At 37.8% G+C, this 17,497-nt stretch overlaps 2 protein-coding genes, 1 long non-coding RNA gene and 1 pseudogene across 4 annotated transcripts; 2 read left to right on the top strand and 2 right to left on the bottom strand.

The window, feature by feature from the left end:
- Nucleotides 1-1,312: 1,312 nt before the first annotated feature.
- LOC149042887 (uncharacterized) lies at nucleotides 1,313-16,909 on the bottom strand. Of its 2 annotated transcripts, XR_016188384.1 has the most exons (3): nucleotides 16,689-16,909; nucleotides 1,676-1,878; nucleotides 1,313-1,587 (listed from the first exon to the last, which is right to left on the bottom strand). It is a non-coding gene; the product is annotated as an uncharacterized LOC149042887 (long non-coding RNA). The 2 variants fall into 2 exon arrangements; XR_016188383.1 differs by having other exon boundaries at nucleotides 1,313-1,878.
- LOC149042890 (uncharacterized) lies at nucleotides 2,186-3,783 on the top strand. The gene has a single exon (XM_089212105.1). It carries the CDS (start codon nucleotides 2,421-2,423, stop codon nucleotides 3,762-3,764), a length of 1,344 nt encoding a protein of 447 aa, XP_089068231.1. The 5' UTR covers nucleotides 2,186-2,420; the 3' UTR covers nucleotides 3,765-3,783.
- On the bottom strand, nucleotides 5,882-9,705 carry LOC149042889 (uncharacterized). Its single transcript, XM_089212106.1, has 4 exons — nucleotides 8,812-9,705; nucleotides 7,135-7,208; nucleotides 6,737-6,828; nucleotides 5,882-6,181 (listed from the first exon to the last, which is right to left on the bottom strand). The coding sequence occupies exons 1-4, from the start codon at nucleotides 8,950-8,952 to the stop codon at nucleotides 6,141-6,143; spliced, it is 348 nt and encodes a 115-aa protein (XP_089068232.1). The 5' UTR covers nucleotides 8,953-9,705; the 3' UTR covers nucleotides 5,882-6,140.
- On the top strand, nucleotides 10,116-12,925 carry LOC149042888 (uncharacterized; annotated as a pseudogene).
- Nucleotides 16,910-17,497: the final 588 nt, after the last annotated feature.

Genomic DNA, 17,497 nt, shown 5'->3' with positions numbered 1-17,497 from the left:
ATTATCTATCATTCCATGCAATACCATTGCCATAGCAACCATAATTAAATTATAGTCACCCTTGACGACGCCCAAATTAATTACCTTTGAATCGAAATGGGGCAAACCAAATCTTCAAGACTTGAATCAAGTTCGCCCAAACCGTATTGAGGAGTAGTTAGTTCATAAGAGTTAGCCCTGCAAAGGCGTCGGCATCAGCCATAAGTCCGTGGATGAATAGGTAAAAGTTAGGAAATCGTCACGGCAGCAGTTTGGAGGGTCTTTACGTTAAATTCTAAATGGTTACGAGCTTTGGGGTCAACATTGAGAGGCTAAAACAAGAAGAAGAAGTTCAGCAGAACTAACGTATGTTAAAATTTTTCACATTTGAATCGATTTTCCTTCCCCCATGGCGCAAAATAGGTCGTTACTCGACAACGTTCCTATTCGGACGCCATTTTGTTTCACGGCCGTTGGGAGACTGAAACAGAAACTTCGAATCCCTCTCCCCTGGGGAAGAATTTAATTGTATTTATGCCCTTTTTCTGGGGGATATGGTGAAATGAACTATGGACTAAAAAGTAGACTTAAAGATGGGGTCGAAGGAGAGGACTCTTCTTAGACTTTAATTAAGATTAAATCGGGTCGTTTTTAACTTTAGGGTGCCTAACAGCCATTTACAGTGTTCTTCTAGGCTACAAAATACATTTCAAGGTTGTGTTTTCTTAATATTTCCGTAATTCTCTAATAAAAAAATCGATGAAGAATGGCAATGGTCCATTCCTTCGTAGACTTTATATTAGTTCATGAATGAATAAAGTGGTCCGCAAACGCGGCTCGTATTACATGTTACATGAGCTCCTTAGTTTTTGGTGCGCAATTTGTCTTAAATTTCGAGCAGTTAGCTAGTTCAAGTAGCAGCGTGGAGAGTTCCAACTTGTGTTTAATTAGAACACAATATCAAATCCCATATCCTCTGCCAAGGCAACAAAGATGTCTTTAAAGATTGACTGTGCTTGGGCAAAAGTGTTTCTTAGAGAAACTAAAAGTTTAAGCAAAACTGAAAGGATTCCCGGTGAAGGAAATGCAAAGTTTGCTGCTAGATTGCTGCAAGATAGATTTAAAATCTTCGATGAACATTTTCAAGAATACCCTGGGCTACACATGAAACGGGAAGACTTCATGCGGCATTACAGAACCATTGATGAAAAATTTTACAACTGGAGAAGCAAAACCGAAAAAGAAGCATACCTAACAGCGTTTTCCTCAAAGAACTGGAATGAGGGCAAAGTAATAAGTAAAGAAGGGAAAAAAGATCACTCGTTGACCAGCTGCCAGGCCTGTCTTTTATTTAACTCTCAATTACAATCTACCTTCCCTATAAGTAAGTTTTGCAGAGGGGCTAGGAAAGGACCCCTGACTGAACTTAACACAAATGTCAAGAGACAATGTCAGAGAGAACCTGAGGTCACAAAAAGGAAATTAAAAAGCATTGGGAAGCAATATATGCCACCTACAATGAAAAATGCCAGGAAAACTTTCAAAAATCACTTAGTGACATTCTAATACTTGTCCCTGAAGGTGGTCTTCAAAAGAAGCCTTCACCTGCTGAAAAGAAAAAAATGAAGAGAAATGAGCGAAGGCAAACAAAAAAGAACTAGAGACCAAAATGTCACAAAATGACAGTGCTGTTCACCTTAGCCTTCGTCAGTCTTACAGTTCAAGACAAGTCCAAAGAATGGCCCTGTCCTTTGAAACCTTTGAAGAGGCCAACGAGAGAGCAAAAACGACCCCACCAAAGGTCAGGGAACGATCCCACACAGCTTCACCAGCTAACATAGAAGGAAAGTTGGACCAGCTACTAGCAGGTGTAGAGTCATGGCCTGATGGTCCTCCAAACTGGTCAGAAAAGGCCAGAATGTAAAACATCAAAACCAAGGGAAGTGCTTCAACACCTGGCAATGGAGGGCAATTAGTCAAAGCCTTTTTACAGTCAAAAAAAGTAGACATTACCCGATTTAAGCCCCCATCAGAAGTGCATCTCAATTCAGAGGATGGCCTTACAGGTAAAAAAAGAGGTAAATTTGTAACTAAGCCAAGAGTTACATCTCTGCAATATCATTTATAAGAGAAAGAAATTGTGTATTAGGATTGAACAAAATTTTATTTATTAATTAAAGAACAGTGAGATTTAAGAGTTAAAATTTAGAATTTAGAAGTACCAGCAATACTGCTAATCATCATTTTCATCAGTTTAATTAGACTACAAATTAGAAAAACATTAGAAGAAGTAGGCCTGAAATAAGAATGCATACAACAGTCTAAGTCAGGTTAATGATGAATATGTGACCCTATAATTCTTTCATGAGTTTTTATCATTTCTCTAGCCTCATGTAACAAAAGGTTTGATTAATTTTCCAGGATTCAGGGTACGCAGAGCTATGAGGAAGCAAAAGGGGGGAGAAATTTCCGTGCCTGTGATGCAATCAAATAAACAACTCAAGCAAAGCATCCATGAGGGAATAGAGAGTGGCAAATTTAACATAGGAGAGCCAGTGATAGAAAGAGAGATTACCAAATTGGCTATAAATGCACAAGGAGAGATAGAGCAGAAGAAATGCCACTTGCAAGCAAGGAAAATTCCCTTCCAAGACATTAGAAAAGAAGCATTGATTAAAAACAAAGACCTCCTCCGAATAAAAAACGATGCATTTTATGAAGAGCTCAGTGAAAGTGAGATTCGCGCAGAGCTAGAAAAGATCGGTGAGGATATAAGGGGAACACATGATGAAATCAAACAAAGGCTGAAAAACTTTCAGCGGAAGAGGCATTGGCTGATTTGGCATGACCATTCAACCCTTTCAAATTATGGTCACATGCTCTTTTGTGTGAGAGAGATGTATGACCCAGTAATTCATCTCTCTGACGCAGAAGCTAGAGTTCAATATGGAAAAGATGTGGATGTCCAGGCAACAGTGGAGAGGCCCTATCTGTATATGCTGGGACAGAGCAGTTCCAGCATTGAAGATCAGATAAAATTTGTTCCAGCCAGACATGATGATTTAGTAAATTTAACCCAAAAAGTGAAAACAGAGGAGGATGTTGAAGTAGAAGATGAGATGAGGTTTATGAATGGAGACAACCCTACAGCAAACTTTGAATGTGTAAATCAGCATGGAGGGCATTATGGTTGCCCAGGTTGTGATGGGCATTTAAGCATGTGCCACGATCTAGATTACATGGCCCAAAGAAAGTACAGAACAGTGACTGAACGGCAACAGCTGGTGTTAGCAGGAAGGAAAGAAAAAGAGGCAAAACAACTCTTGGACCCATTTAAAGATCTCAAATTCAATGAGCTACGAGCTGAAATTGAAGCAAGAGGACTTGAAGATTCAGACAAAACCAAACTAGAACTTGCAGAAATTTTAAATGAAGAACTTGGAGGGGCAACAAGAATTCCAGCACTGTTGTTTAGGGATGAGAGTGTTTCTGTGGAAAGTCTCAACCTCCAGTCCTACGAGGTACTGTGTTTTGAAGCTCTTCACTGCTCCATGAATCACATTAAAAACATTCTGGAAGAAATCCCACATCACATTTCTGACATTGATACACTAATAAAACTTAAAGAAATACTAGCTGTTCAACTTAACAAAGAGAAAAAACGAGGAGTAGATTATCGCAAGACACTAATCTATTTAACTGTAGCCCTTTACCAGACAACAACCCATGATGTGAGAGCTTTGCTGGCCACCCTGTGCGAAATGGTGGAAATTTTTTTTGCCTAGGACAGAAAGAGGTCACCAAAGTTGATATTAAGGTTATATAACCTGTGTTGGAGGCATGCAATTTTGTGCCGAAAAGTGATGACCCCAACTAGAGCCCTAACAAGCAGAAAGCTCTTTGGCATATACACTGGACGAAAAAATGGATTTACGTTGGTAGCAAATCTATAGCAAAACTGAAGTAAATACCACATTTGTACATTTGCCAAAGAACAAAGATCGATTTTACACCACATTTGTTACCCGTAGCAAAGATGGTAAATGCCACATTTGTTAAAGATTTCCACTCTTGTACAAAAGTATTGTGCAGCTATGAATTTTCGTTTCATTTGCCCATGGGGCAAATGTGGATGTAAATGTGTTTATTTGATGCCTGTTTACATACGAGGCAAATTTATGAGCAGATCTCCCTTTTGCGCCACGTTTGCTTCCGATGTAAAAACATGCAAACTTATAATTACCAGCAAGCTCACAAAACGCTGTAAATGTGTTCAAAAGCGTAATTTTGGAGTGTTTATTTGGATCAGCAAACATGATCAAACTCGTAGAATTGATGAGGTTTGCATAAGCAGGTAATTGCTGGCAAATTCTTGGTATTGAGCAAGTTTGCTCCGTATGGCAAATATGATCAAATTGTTAGAATTGAATAAGTTTGCTCAGATAATAAAATGTTGACAAAATCAAAAGTTTGACCCAGTTTGGTTGGTATGGTAAATGTGAGCAAACTCTTGACCAAAAAAGCATTGACCAACTTCGCTCTGTATAGCAAACATGATCAAATTCTCAGTACCAAATAAGTTTGCTGAGATAAGCAAATGAGAACAAACATCTAACTTTGCTTATAAGGGAGTGTCAACTTCAGCTTACTGGGGTTAACAGAATATTTAGAACTACTGTTATAAATAGTATAGATCTATATATTAGGTTTTAGAACTAACCAGCCAATTACTTTTTAAATAGTTTATTTGTCTTTGTTCAATTGGACCACAAAAACATAACTTGTCTTATAACTTCTGATATAAACAGCATTGATCTTTAAAGTAGGTTTGAGTACTGACATATAGCTACCAATAACGTTTTAAGATATTTTATTTATCTCATTTTTCAATTTGGTAATAAAAACTGTCATACATAAATTTGACTGCTACACTGTTAAGCACATTAACAGTAGAGTATTGTTTGTTTGAAAATTCTTGGATGATTCACTTATGCATATATTAATTTTTTTCCAATATTTACTCCAAGCTGTATGTAAGAAAGTAAATTGAGTATTTATGCATGCTATCATACCACATTATTTTTATCATTAAATTTTTAACTGTAACAATAGCTATGATGGCATTCTCTGATATTTTCGAAATTACTTTCTACAAGTTCTAAAAAAATTGAAAAGTGGATAAAAATGTTTGAAAGCTACACTGAACAGTAACAAAAAAAGAAACCAAATGAGCTTTATGTAAATTTCTGCCACACATTTAACGCATAAGTGCCTAAACCTCAACTAAATATTTTACAAATGATATTGCTGAAAACCACAAGATGCTCCAGTATTTGCCTTGTTGTAAGGAAACCACCATTTAAGCAAAGAACTCTCTAAAGTTTCTAAAACTTGTTTTGACACGCTTTTTTTTTCACCTCAGTGATGGATTGTTGATTGCAATATTCATATCAATACTACATTCTAGATACATGTCTAACATAAGAACAGTGAACAAATGGCCAAACTCAGTGAGTCTTTTACTTTTGAACTTCTGTAAGTCATGCTGTCGCAATACTAGTAAGTAAAACCTTTTCTTTTGTATCTAAAATGTATAGTAATCAAATTTCGTTTATGACAAAGCAAATGCTGGAGCATCTTCTGGTGCCTCTCGAGTAGATGGAGGGCCATCTTTCCTCTCAATCATCATAGAGGCACTCCTCTGTGACTGCTTTCTCGCACTCTTTCGATCTAATCGGCTAAACAGAGAGTTTAGCTCACTGCTCCTCCACATAAGAGGCCTCCTACATAGCACCTTTTGTTTTGAGGGGGCTTCGTCCTCAGAACTGCTGTTCCCAGCACTGTTGTCCTCAGACATTGAATGTTCTGAGGACATGTAATCTGCAGATGAGAGGCACAAGCGGTATTTCTCTTTTTCCTCTTCCCCAATAGATGTAGATTGGAATAGAGCTTTGCAGCGTTTCAAACGTTTCTGTACCAAACATAAATTTTACATTAGTTATATAGTACTGGTAGGCGTAAAATTTTGTGAGTTTAGAGTAGGATCGTTTCAAGCTGTGTAATGAAATTATCAAGTAACTAAAAACTTAGTGTATTCTTCCTACTCCTAATGTGCTGGTCTTAGAGCACTTCTACTTGTCTGTTGGTGTCTTTGTTTTTTTTTAATGCCTTTTTTTGGTCTTGAAATGCACCCTCATGGCAGCTGTCATGAACAAAAACAGTTAACTTTTTGCAAGTGAATAACCAGCCACTAATAAATATTTAATTTTCTGACAAATTGAGAAAAACAAGTGGTGATCACTGCTTTACACGATTTTGTTTTTACTCAGAGGTAAAATGCGAAGGCTTTTCACCTCCAAGTTAGCCACTCAGTGTATACAAAGTATTCTTCATTTGTGTGATATATACTAGGGAAGGATATTCATGGCTAGTGAGCAGGTGTCTCCTACTCTCTTTCCAACAGAAAAAAAAAAAGAGATTTCTGCTAGCAGGCTAGATATTCAACATTAAGGAAAACAAGGAGAGAATGTGGCAATTTTACAATCAAATATGTATAATTATATGTAAATTGTTAGCATCACCTGAAAGATAAAAAAAGAAAGAAAGAAAGGAAGGAAGGAGGTAGATAAAAAAAAAACAGAATTGAACAATTAATCTTGACTGTAGCTTTCCTTTTATATCCTTTGATGCAGAGTTTATTGCAGGTACATTTGAACTACTGAACCCAACTTTGGTCACTTTTGCAGAAAACACTTACCTCTTATGACATTTGATGGTGTGGAAGTGTCAGTACTTCTGACTCCATTTATTATTGCTGCATTAACAGCTCTGTTATCTTCATGAGAAAAGCTAAATACAAATCAAAGCTGAATTAGAACTGTGTTGTCATCTTAATTCTCTTTTAAACCCTCTGAGTGGTACATGCCTGTGAGAGTCCACAATATTTGACAAGGAAAGTCAACATTGAACCCTTTTTTGTGTGACTACGTCCCTTACACTTTTAAGTAGTCCAGTATTTATGTCAAACTAACTCTAATAAGACTATTTGTTGTGGAACATACAATGTCTTTAAAACCACAATCAAAACATCATTTTGGTCTCTCAATTGACATTAGCTTCCCATACTGAAAAAAATTAAAAGAAATTAAAACTGACCTTTTGGATAGATCCCATTTAACATCTTTACCATCTTCACTAGTCAGAGTGGAATAGACATCCCTGATGTGGGCCTTGAAAAAATAGTTAGCAAGTTAAAAAAATTTCAGACACTTTGCTGAATATAGCTTAAGTAAATTTATGCCTTTAAAACACAAATAAGTCTGAAACAAGATCTGTAAAAATGATAGTACATCTGCAAAATGGAATTAACCCGAATTATGTTTTTCAGAAAAAAAAAATTCCTTTCCAGTGACAAAAGAATTAGTAAAGCCTAGTCCGAGCTCTTTCTCTATCAAGTTTATCAGCCTTGAATACATGCAATGGCCTCACCCAAGAAGGTACATACTATAAGTTTTACACTGTACTGTCAATATTTTGAACCCCTAAAAATTTTGGTGGTTTTATTGTCCGACACTGGACAATTTTGGTGGTTTTATTGTCCGAAATGTAATGAGCTAAGAGTTTCCTTCGTGCGCTCCCCTCCTTCCTACGATCTCATAGAAATTAATGGCTCTAAGGTTAGCGCCGTTAGTGTCGTGAAATTACTGGGTGTGTATTTTCAAGACAACCTCAAGTGGAACACTCACGTTACTGAGATGATTAAAAAGGCCGCTAAACGCCTTTACTTTTTAACTCAGTTAAAGCGAGCTAAGGTACCATCACCAGAATTAGTGAATTTTTATGTTGCTTGCATTCAATCCGTCTTACTTTATGGATGTCAGGTCTACCATTATAGTCTCCCCGATTATTTGAGCTTAAGCTTAGAGCGGGTCCAAAAGAGAGCCTTGAAAATTATATACGGTTATGATAATCATTATAGAGAAGTGCTTCAGATGGCAGAGCTGAAAACCCTAAGGGATCGGAGGAAAGACCTTTGCTTAAAATTCTTTAACAACATCGTCTCCAATCCCTTGGATTGTTTGTACCACTTACTGCCTTTCGACAACCGAGATCAACTTAGGGAGTTACGACGACGCAGACCATTTAGAGTTTCCTTTAAAACAAATCGGTTCAGAGATACTTTCATTCCAGCAAGCGCAAGACATTTTAATTGACATCTATTACAATTGTATATGGGCCCATATGTAAATTAGTTCCCTTTTAGGTTTGATTTTATTGTATAGTTCTATTATATAATTTGTACACCTTTGTAATTCAGCTTCCAGCTGCTATTAAGGTATTATTAATAAACGTCTATCTATCTATCTATCTATCTATCTATCTATCTATCTATCTATCTATCTATCTATCTATCTATCTATCTATCTACACTGTCTTTGTCCAAAATCAAGCACTGTAACTCAGAAATGGCCTCTTGAAGCCTTCTAGATCAAAACTAGTATAATCATTTGGGGATTTTCAATGGATTACTATTACATATATTAAAAATGATAAAGAGTAATAACATGGTGTTCACATTTATTTTGAAAGACATCCATCAACAATAAACACTGTGTAGTCTAACTCCAAACAAAGGATAGTAGTTTTGTGGTGAGAATGGACCCTTGGACTTTGATCCGTTTTTCCCTACGGGGTGGGTACATTTACCCTCTACACGTACATGGGATTGTATACTGGGACTTTGACTTTCATCATTGCTGAAGGAAAAAAAAGCGGGAAAAAATAGAAAAATTAATTATCCTTAAGCTTAATCTATGAAGAGAGGTGACTTACTGAAAGCGCCTTAGAAAACCGCGTCGCTTGCGCCGTTGGTCTGTTTTCCCGCCCTTGGCCCTGCAAGTGTCCCTCGAGCCGTTCCTCCAATCTTCTGTTAAAATCCCCTTGTCTAGCGAAAAACGCCTGCAACTGCTCCATAACTTGGCTCCCACTATCGTTGGCAGTTTCAACTGAGGTTCTGTAAAGCGGCTCCAGGACCCGAGATACTGTTGGAGTCGACGTTCTTCTTGGCGTCGGTATGACGGCCGGCACCAAAGGGGTGGATACTGTGGATTCCAGAGAAGTAGATTCCAGAGAAGTTTCAATCGATCCTTGTAAACTGCCTAATCCATAAGAACTCTTGGCAGCGACTCAACTGCCGAGTTATCCTCTTGATGTTCTAGGCGACCCTGCTGTCTCTGTCCAGTCTCTGCTCCTATTTGTTGCAAGCGCATGCACAGTCTTTGGAGAGCCCAAGTTCATCGTTACAGAAAAAAAATTATTGGATTGGTTTTGTATTTCGCTGCACATAAACAGTTAAACGGCTCATGAGTTTCTTTTTCTTGGCGATCAATGTCGTCAACTAAACGAAAATTCTGCGAGCATTGTCAAGACTTCGTCTCTACGAGAACGTATAGGCAGCATTTAGATCTCTACTACAACAAAGAAAGTGGTCAATGGAACATTCGACAGATTCAAGAAGAGTCTTCAGATGAGGAAAGAAGCGATCCTGCAGATGTTGACGTGTGTGCTGAAGAAGTGAACCAGTTGCACGATGTTTGCATTCAAAGACCAGTCGCAATGGCAAGTTGTGATGGAGGCAGCGTTTCTGAACCAGGTATATCATTGTATGTATAGGCTAACGCTACTTTGATGCACATACTAGTGAGACAGGTTACTGGAATCAAACAGGATTGCCTGTCATTTTCAGAATCACACCTTGCTTTTTGTAGAGTTACTATAAAACGGGGTTTTCCCATTTACGACTAGGGCTCAGTCAATAGTAAACAAACTAAATAAGGGCAAACAAAGAATTTTGAGAAACAAACTATGTTTAAAGTGGATTTGATATTTGAGAAAAACAATAATTGTGCAGTCCTCTTGCCTCCACCTGCAAAAAAAATGCAAATTAGTTGGGGTCAAGGGCCAAGTCCCTTTCATAGTGTGCCTTTGTATATTAGAAGTTGTTCCTGTCCCCCTCTGGGAGGTGTAAGTTAATCAAGGCTTGACTGTATTTTTCATTTTGTCATGGTCCATTGAGCACTACATGTAGGTATACTGTAACAGCAGCACACCAACTGCTATCAGTTTTGAAGTGGGCATACCTTTTGCAAAAATGTGTGCAGAATAACAGATGCATAACTCTTTTAAACTTATTGGGTTTGGATGGTGTTCCTATCCACAATCTAGAAGAGGAAGGTTACCTTTAAATTCATGGTTTTGATGACAGTGATTTAGAGAATGACTTTATTTATCATGAGAGGATGCCACACGCATTACTCAAAGAAGTGTGGGATTTGCCTGGTGAGGATGTTGATACAGACTTCCCCCAAAATCAGGGTCAACTACCCTCTGTGGATGTTAACAACACATCCAGAATAAATGGAAGTTTCAAGCATCTTCTTCGTTGGTTGCTGATTTTCCTGTACCTTTGGTCTTCATTATCTGACAATGCATTGGAAATACTTCTTACTTTTTTGAGGGCAATGTTTGATTCCATGGGTACAATCTTTCCAGCTGTTGCAAGTTTTGCTGTGCTGTTCCCAAAGTCAGTCCATTTACTATGCAAGCAACTGGGACTGGACAAAGACAGATTTATTAAATACATTGTGTGCCCAAAGTGTCACACTCTGTACAATTTTGATGACTGCTATGAACTGGTTTGCGGTCGAAAAGTCACCAAGAAGTGTACTTTTGTTCAGTTTCCAAACCATCGGCAACATTTCCGCCGTACCAAGTGTGGTGAACCACTTTTAAAAGAAGTTTTTTTAAAGAGTGGGGGGACTAAGCTTTACCCACACAAAGTGTACTGTTATAACAGCATCATTGACAATCTCTGTCAATTCCTTCAAAGGCCAGGATTTGTCGATAAATGTGAATTATGGCGAAGCAGGGGTATCCCTGATGGATTCCTTGCAGATATCTTTGATGGACGTATCTGGAAGGAATGGCAGAACGTGGATGGGAAAGCATTTTTGGCAGCACAGAGGAACTATGCATTTATGCTCAATGTTGACTGGGCCCAGCCTTTCAAGCATTCAGTGTATGGTGTTGGAGTACTCTATATGGTTCTGATGAACCTCCCCGGGGCTGAGAGGTTCAAACCAGAAAATGTTTTCTTAGTTGGTGTGATCCCTGGGCCCCACGAACCAAAACACAACATTAATTTATACTTACAGCCCCTCGTAGCTGAACTGAATGTGCTGTGGAAAGATGGCATAAGTGTCAAGGCACATGGGTCAACTACAAATGCCAAATTCCATGCTGCTCTTCTTTGTGTTGGCTGCGACATCCCAGCAGTGAGAAAGGTTTGTGGATTTACTGGCCATGGATCAAATATAGGCTGTTCAAAATGCAAGAAATTTTTCCCTGGCTCAGTTGGTACCAAAATTGATTTTTCTGGCTTTGAACCATGCCCTCCAAGGAGTAACAATGAGCACAGACTGCAAGCACAGGAGATCTTGAACCAAACAACTGCTGATGACTGTGCAAACCTTGAACAGCAGTTTGGAACAAGGTATACAGAATTAATGTTGTTGCCTTATTTTGATTGTGTTTGGTTTCACATTATTGACCCAATGCACAATCTGTTTACTGGGACAGCTAAGCATATTATGAAGAATGTATGGTTAGATCCAGAGAAGTCATTGCTTGACAAGAATAACTTGCAACAGATACAAGAAAAAATGGACAAGCTTAAAGTTCCCGCCAGTGTGGGAAGAATGCCCAAGAAAATACAGAACAGTTATGGGGGCTTCACAGCCGATCAGTGGAAATCATTTACAGTTCTTTTTTCCATACATGCCTTGTGGAATGCCTTGCCCAGCAGTGACATGGAAGTGTGGCGTAATTTTGTCATGGCTTGTTCTTGCCTGTGCTCTACTGTTCTTACAGAAACAAAAGCATTGCTGGCCCACTCGTACCTTTTGAAGTTTTGCCAGGGTTTTGAACAGTTGTATGGCAAACACAGAGTAACTCCAAACATGCATCTGCATACCCATCTTGTTGAGTGTGTCTTGGATTATGGACCTGTGTATTCATTTTGGCTGTTCAGCTTTGAGCGCTATAATGGAATTCTTGGCGAGTAGGGAACCAATCAACGTGCTGTTGAGATACAGTTAATGCGCAAGTTCTTATCAAGTCAGTTTATGAAGGATCTGCCTTTGCCTGTTGAGTTCCAAGATATATTTAAACCTCTGCTTAACAGACTGTACTCAAAACAATCAGGAAGTCTTCAAGAACAGTGTCTAACTGAGAGCGACCAGGTGTCTGGAGAAATTATCCAAGCTTATGTGCTGTCCACTGGTCATGTGCAAACTGGTGGCAAATTTGAGAGCAGTTTCTATTTGTACACATGCTGTGGACCATACTCAAGAGACACTATAGATGTAGATGTTCTTCCCCATCTAAAGAAATCCTATGCTACGTTTTTGGATGGGCTGGATGAAACCTCTGTTACGACTCACTTTGAATGTTATGCTTGTTGTAAATTCAATGGTGATCTCTTTGGCTCCATTAAATCAAGAGATAGATCAGCATTTGTGTTGGCAAGGTGGTGTAAACTTGGTGGCACAATTGACACCTCTGGAGCTGATTTGAGACCAGGTGTTATTGATTATTTTATGAAAAAAAATTTACAAGTAAATGGACATTATGTGACCTCTGTTTTGGCTTCTGTACGTTGGTTTCAAGCTCACCCATCAAGATACTCCTAAGGTGCTCCTGTCGAGGTCTGGTGCAAAGATCTCTTTGAACCTGAAGGTGAATCAACATTTATTCCAATTCAGAGAATCAGTGGAAAGTTTATACCAGCAATTGACATTCTACAAGATGAACATGTCCTTGTGGTCTGTCCTCTTACACGCAAATTGCAGTGTTAGCTTTAGTGCTTATTAGATTGATACCATTCATAGTTTATTTTATGTTCAAGTTTTATATCTTGATAGATTTAGACCATTGCAGCTCTTTTTTCATCATCATACCTTTATTGACTTTTACTTTTTTTAATTTGTTAAAGGTGGCTGGTGAAGGCCAAGGCATCAAATTGAAATTGCTTTTAACTTCCGATAAGTCCTGGAATTGTTAAAAAAAATTAAATGAATAATTGAACATTAACAAAAATAAGCCCACCAAAAAGTCACGTTAGGAAAACGTTGGCCCAGTGCTTATTATCAGAATTTAGGTTTCTCAGGCCCTCAATGGTTACATTACGCAGCCAGTATAAAATTGTCATTTTTCTTATTAATTACTTGCGCTTTTGTTGGAAACTTAATTTTGTTTTTATTTGCAACCTGTTACAGTGGAACCTTGATTTAAAAAACCTGTATATAAAGAAGTCCTCAGTTTAGCGAATGATGCAATGCATTTTTCACCCTAGTAAAAGTAAAATATATATAAAAAACTTGATATCATAAAACCTCATAATATTGTGAACATATTTTGTGAGACCCATGGCCCTTCCTTTTATTATAGGGGTTCTACTGTATGGCATGGACATCAGCAAGATTTCTTAGGGATTTTCTATATAAAACCATTAAAATGACTGGCAAGCAACTAGTAATTTTTTGTACATTTCATTTATATTAATACCATTGAAGTATCAAATTCCTCCATCCTAGATCACCCCTTCCCTTTTTACTGTGCGCACCTTGTTAGACCCAAAGAGACAATTGTTTTTTTTTGTTTTTTTTTTGGGGGGGGGGGAGGGGGGGGGAATATTTGCTATTCCTCCCAGCCCTCTTTTCTCCAAGGTCCACTTAGTAGTGATTTCCTTCAGCTGAAAAAAAAAGTTTGTTATCATTGTTATTATTGCGTAGTCCGAAAAAGTCTGGTGACGAAAATCTTGAAGTTAACTACTCGCTGGTCAGCGGTCGTTTTGGCGCCTTAAAACAGAATCTGATGTTACCAGCTAGGCAAGGGCAAGATTATAGTAATTTTCAACATTTTTTATCGTGTTCATGGGTAGGATAAGCCGTGAAAACACAAAGGAGGAGATAAGACGAATGAAAAGAGGAAGGAAAAAACGGAAACGACTACAGAGAAACCTTAACAAAGAGAAGACACTTGCGTCTGAATTAAAGATCGAGAAAATATTATGATATATATATATATATATATTTATTTATATATATATATATATATATATATATATATATATATATATTTATTTATATATATATATAGCGAGAAAATATTATGATCGATGGCACTCACTTCTGAAGCAAGAGGAGGCTTCAAGAAAGGCTAGGACATTGATTCCAAGGCAATCTGTAGCGTAAGGGAAGGTGTGTACTATATTTTAAATCTTCATAGCCGGAAAGGTTTTTAAGCAGGTGTATCAATTAAAGTGGAGGAGGAGGGGGTGAGGGTGGTTTAGGGTCCTGTCAGAGAATGAGTCACTGCATCAACCTCCTGACGCTGTTTGACCAAGTCGTCCTCATTAGAATAAATTTTACCATCATCTCAAACTCTTAACTTCAAATAAAACAGCCATGTTGAAAGTGTGACTCCATCTTCATTTGCTGATCCGACCTTGGTGTCACTGCATTCACGTTACCATGAAAAGAAATCGCTATTTAAAAATCTGTTTAAATAAATAAATACATTACAACACTTAGAGAGGCATTTATTTATGATTTATTTCCTGCTCTGAAAAGGGGGGCTAACAAAGGATTTACAGTCCATTAATTTTTGTCTTGCTGAAATGTAGGTCATTGCAAAAGCAACATGTGAATCAATTGTGGAAATTGACTGTGCCCTTTTGGAGCCCCCAAAAGATGAATCTGGAATGGAGGTGAAGTTACATCTGGGTTCTGGTGTGTTTGGGTGCTGCAACAAGATGTTTTACAGAGGCAATCCTGTTGCAGTTAAAACATTTTATTCTGCTACAGCAGAGGAGGTCAAACAGGAGGCAAGAGTCATGTCAAAGTTCAAACATGTAAATTTTCCTCTTCTTATTGGGATGTGTACTCTTTCAAAGCCTTACCATCTGGTGTCGTCCTTTTACCATGTTTTGGACAAGCCTTACACATTGTCTTTGGCACTGAAGAGCAGAAGTTTGAACCTTTCACATTCATAATGTACTTGTGATTCCATTAATAGTAAATATGTCACTTTTGCACCGAAGGCAAATGCTTGACAACTATGTGTTAAAGCTCCAGGTTTACCTTGGTAGCAAATGTAAGGTAAATGTTAAGCAAATGTAATATTTACATCACATTTGCAGGCAATTTTGTCAGGAACAAATACTTGAGTTTACCTTCAGTTTACAACTGGTGCAAATTCAGTTCAAATTTAGAGCCCCAAATTTGCACCACATTTGCACACCTTGACAAACACTAGTAAATCCATTTTTTCGTCCAGTGATACTTCCATGCATGTGTATCTCATTCCGCCTTTCTTCTTCGTCTTGCTTCACACCGTTCAACTAATGCAGAAATGTTTGAGAGGTTGTTTGAGGAGCTGACCAACATCACCAGGAAGACCTGGAACAACCGAGTTGAAAGCTTAGTGAGCAATGCAGTTCTGCACATGCAAGCAGAGAAGACTTCAGGAGGAAACACAGCTGTGACCTGCATCATCAGGCAAGAAAAAGAAATCAGCAACATCAGCAAAGCCCTACCAAAGCTGGGAAACACAGTTTTACCCAAAGATGTCATCAACACACATGCTGACTTCCTCGTACCGGGAGAAGGAGTTTGGTGGAGAGAAATTGAGAATGAAGACTGTATTGAGTTCTTTGATGGTCCTAAGGAAATTGAATTCAGGGAACAAGGACCTTCCCTTCACCACTTTCACTCCTCCAATATCAGAATGGAGAAAATTTTCCTTCAACATTGCTGGGAAGAATGCATTTAAAGCGGAATCAAAATCCCAGCTACCAGAATTCCCAATGAAGAAAACCATGATAGAGAAGAATGCATGCAACAGAATCTGCCAGTTCAAGATCAGTCATTTGAGAGTGATGGTGAATGTAAAGAAGAAGCTAAAGACAAAACTCTATTAATTGATGAAGAAGAGAGTAGTGAAAACCTAGAAAATAATCAGATTGCAGAACCACAGCAGCTGAGTGAAACAGTGCAAAATGAGACAGGTGAACCACTGGCTAAGAAACCAAAATTATCTGAAGATTTTTTACCAACCAGCAAAACAGCAAAAGCTCTTTCAGAGATTCTTGGCACAACCAAAGATGTTATGTTATATGAAAAACTTTAAAAAAGCAACAAAAAATTCAAGCTCAAGATACCACAAAGAACACTTCTTAAATCACCTGGCACACATTCAAGTACAAGTTCTAAAGAAATACAAGGAAATAAATGAAGCAATTATTGAGTGGTCAGCCAACTTCAAGAAAGTCTTCAAAAAAAATCCCACAGAAAACCACATGAAAAAAGATCCAGTTATAGCAAAAACATGGAGGAAAAACAAAGTTGCCACTGAGCTAGTGAAAATATGGAAGATCACCATTCACCTTCCTAAATAAATACTTCAAATTATTCAATGTTTTAACTTATAATACACGCTGATATTTTGTGATTTGCATAATATTTTTCCAAGCCCTGAAAATAATTAATATTAACAGTCCTCAACATTAAGTCAAAAGAAAAGCTATCTTCAGTGGGTTCCACATGTACTGTAAGCATGAAAAAGCACCAAAAAGATCACGTATTACATACCATTTTGAGGAACTTTAGTATAACAATTCAACTGATAGATATGAGTATCCTACATGTATGTAGATCTGGAACATAACTGAAGGCAATGTAGCATGGTAGAAATCTAAAAAAGAACAGCAACAACATGATTAATCATGTTACAATGTTTAATTTTGTACAGCAATTTTAAGTCATCAATTTATTTATGCTTTTATAGGATTCATTAAACAAAATGAGCTCAAAATGTAACATGATGAATAATGTCGAGCAAACTGTATTGTTAGTTCCCATGGTTAATTTTCATATTAGGACTTTTGATAAAAGGGCGATGGTTCACCAGAATTCTTTTTTCAGAACAAAATCATAAATTCCTTTACGAAACATGATTTCAACTTAAGCTAACAAATGCTTTTCTTCTTACAAATGTCCCTTTCTGTCCACGTTTGTAAGTTGGAACTCAACACAGGTTACGTTGATCAAAAGAAAGATTCTCTAACAACATAAAACAATTTCAATTTCACACGCTTCGTCCGAAACATATTGAATTAAAAAAGCGTGGAACTAAATTAACACCTGGCGATGAAAGTAATACGTAGCTTTCCTGTCGATCAACAAACGCATAAAGCCTAGAATGATCTAGTCTGATCGAACTCACACTGAATTCAATCGAAGGACGCGCGACAAGCAACTCCTTTAAACAACGTTAAAAAGGAAGCAGTGATAAAAAATTTCTTACCTACATATTCTTCTCAAGTGATTACAGACCTCTAACACAAACAAGCCTCAGAATATAAGAGAGCAACAGAGTTTCTGAAACTTCGATGTGCCAC

Source organism: Pocillopora damicornis, chromosome 7, assembly GCF_964200805.1.
Source record: "Pocillopora damicornis chromosome 7, jaPocDami1.2, whole genome shotgun sequence".
NCBI classification, from domain to species: domain Eukaryota; kingdom Metazoa; phylum Cnidaria; class Anthozoa; order Scleractinia; family Pocilloporidae; genus Pocillopora; species Pocillopora damicornis.
The sequence above is the reverse complement of the archived record's forward strand: the minus strand, read 5'-3'. Positions and strand labels throughout refer to the sequence as shown.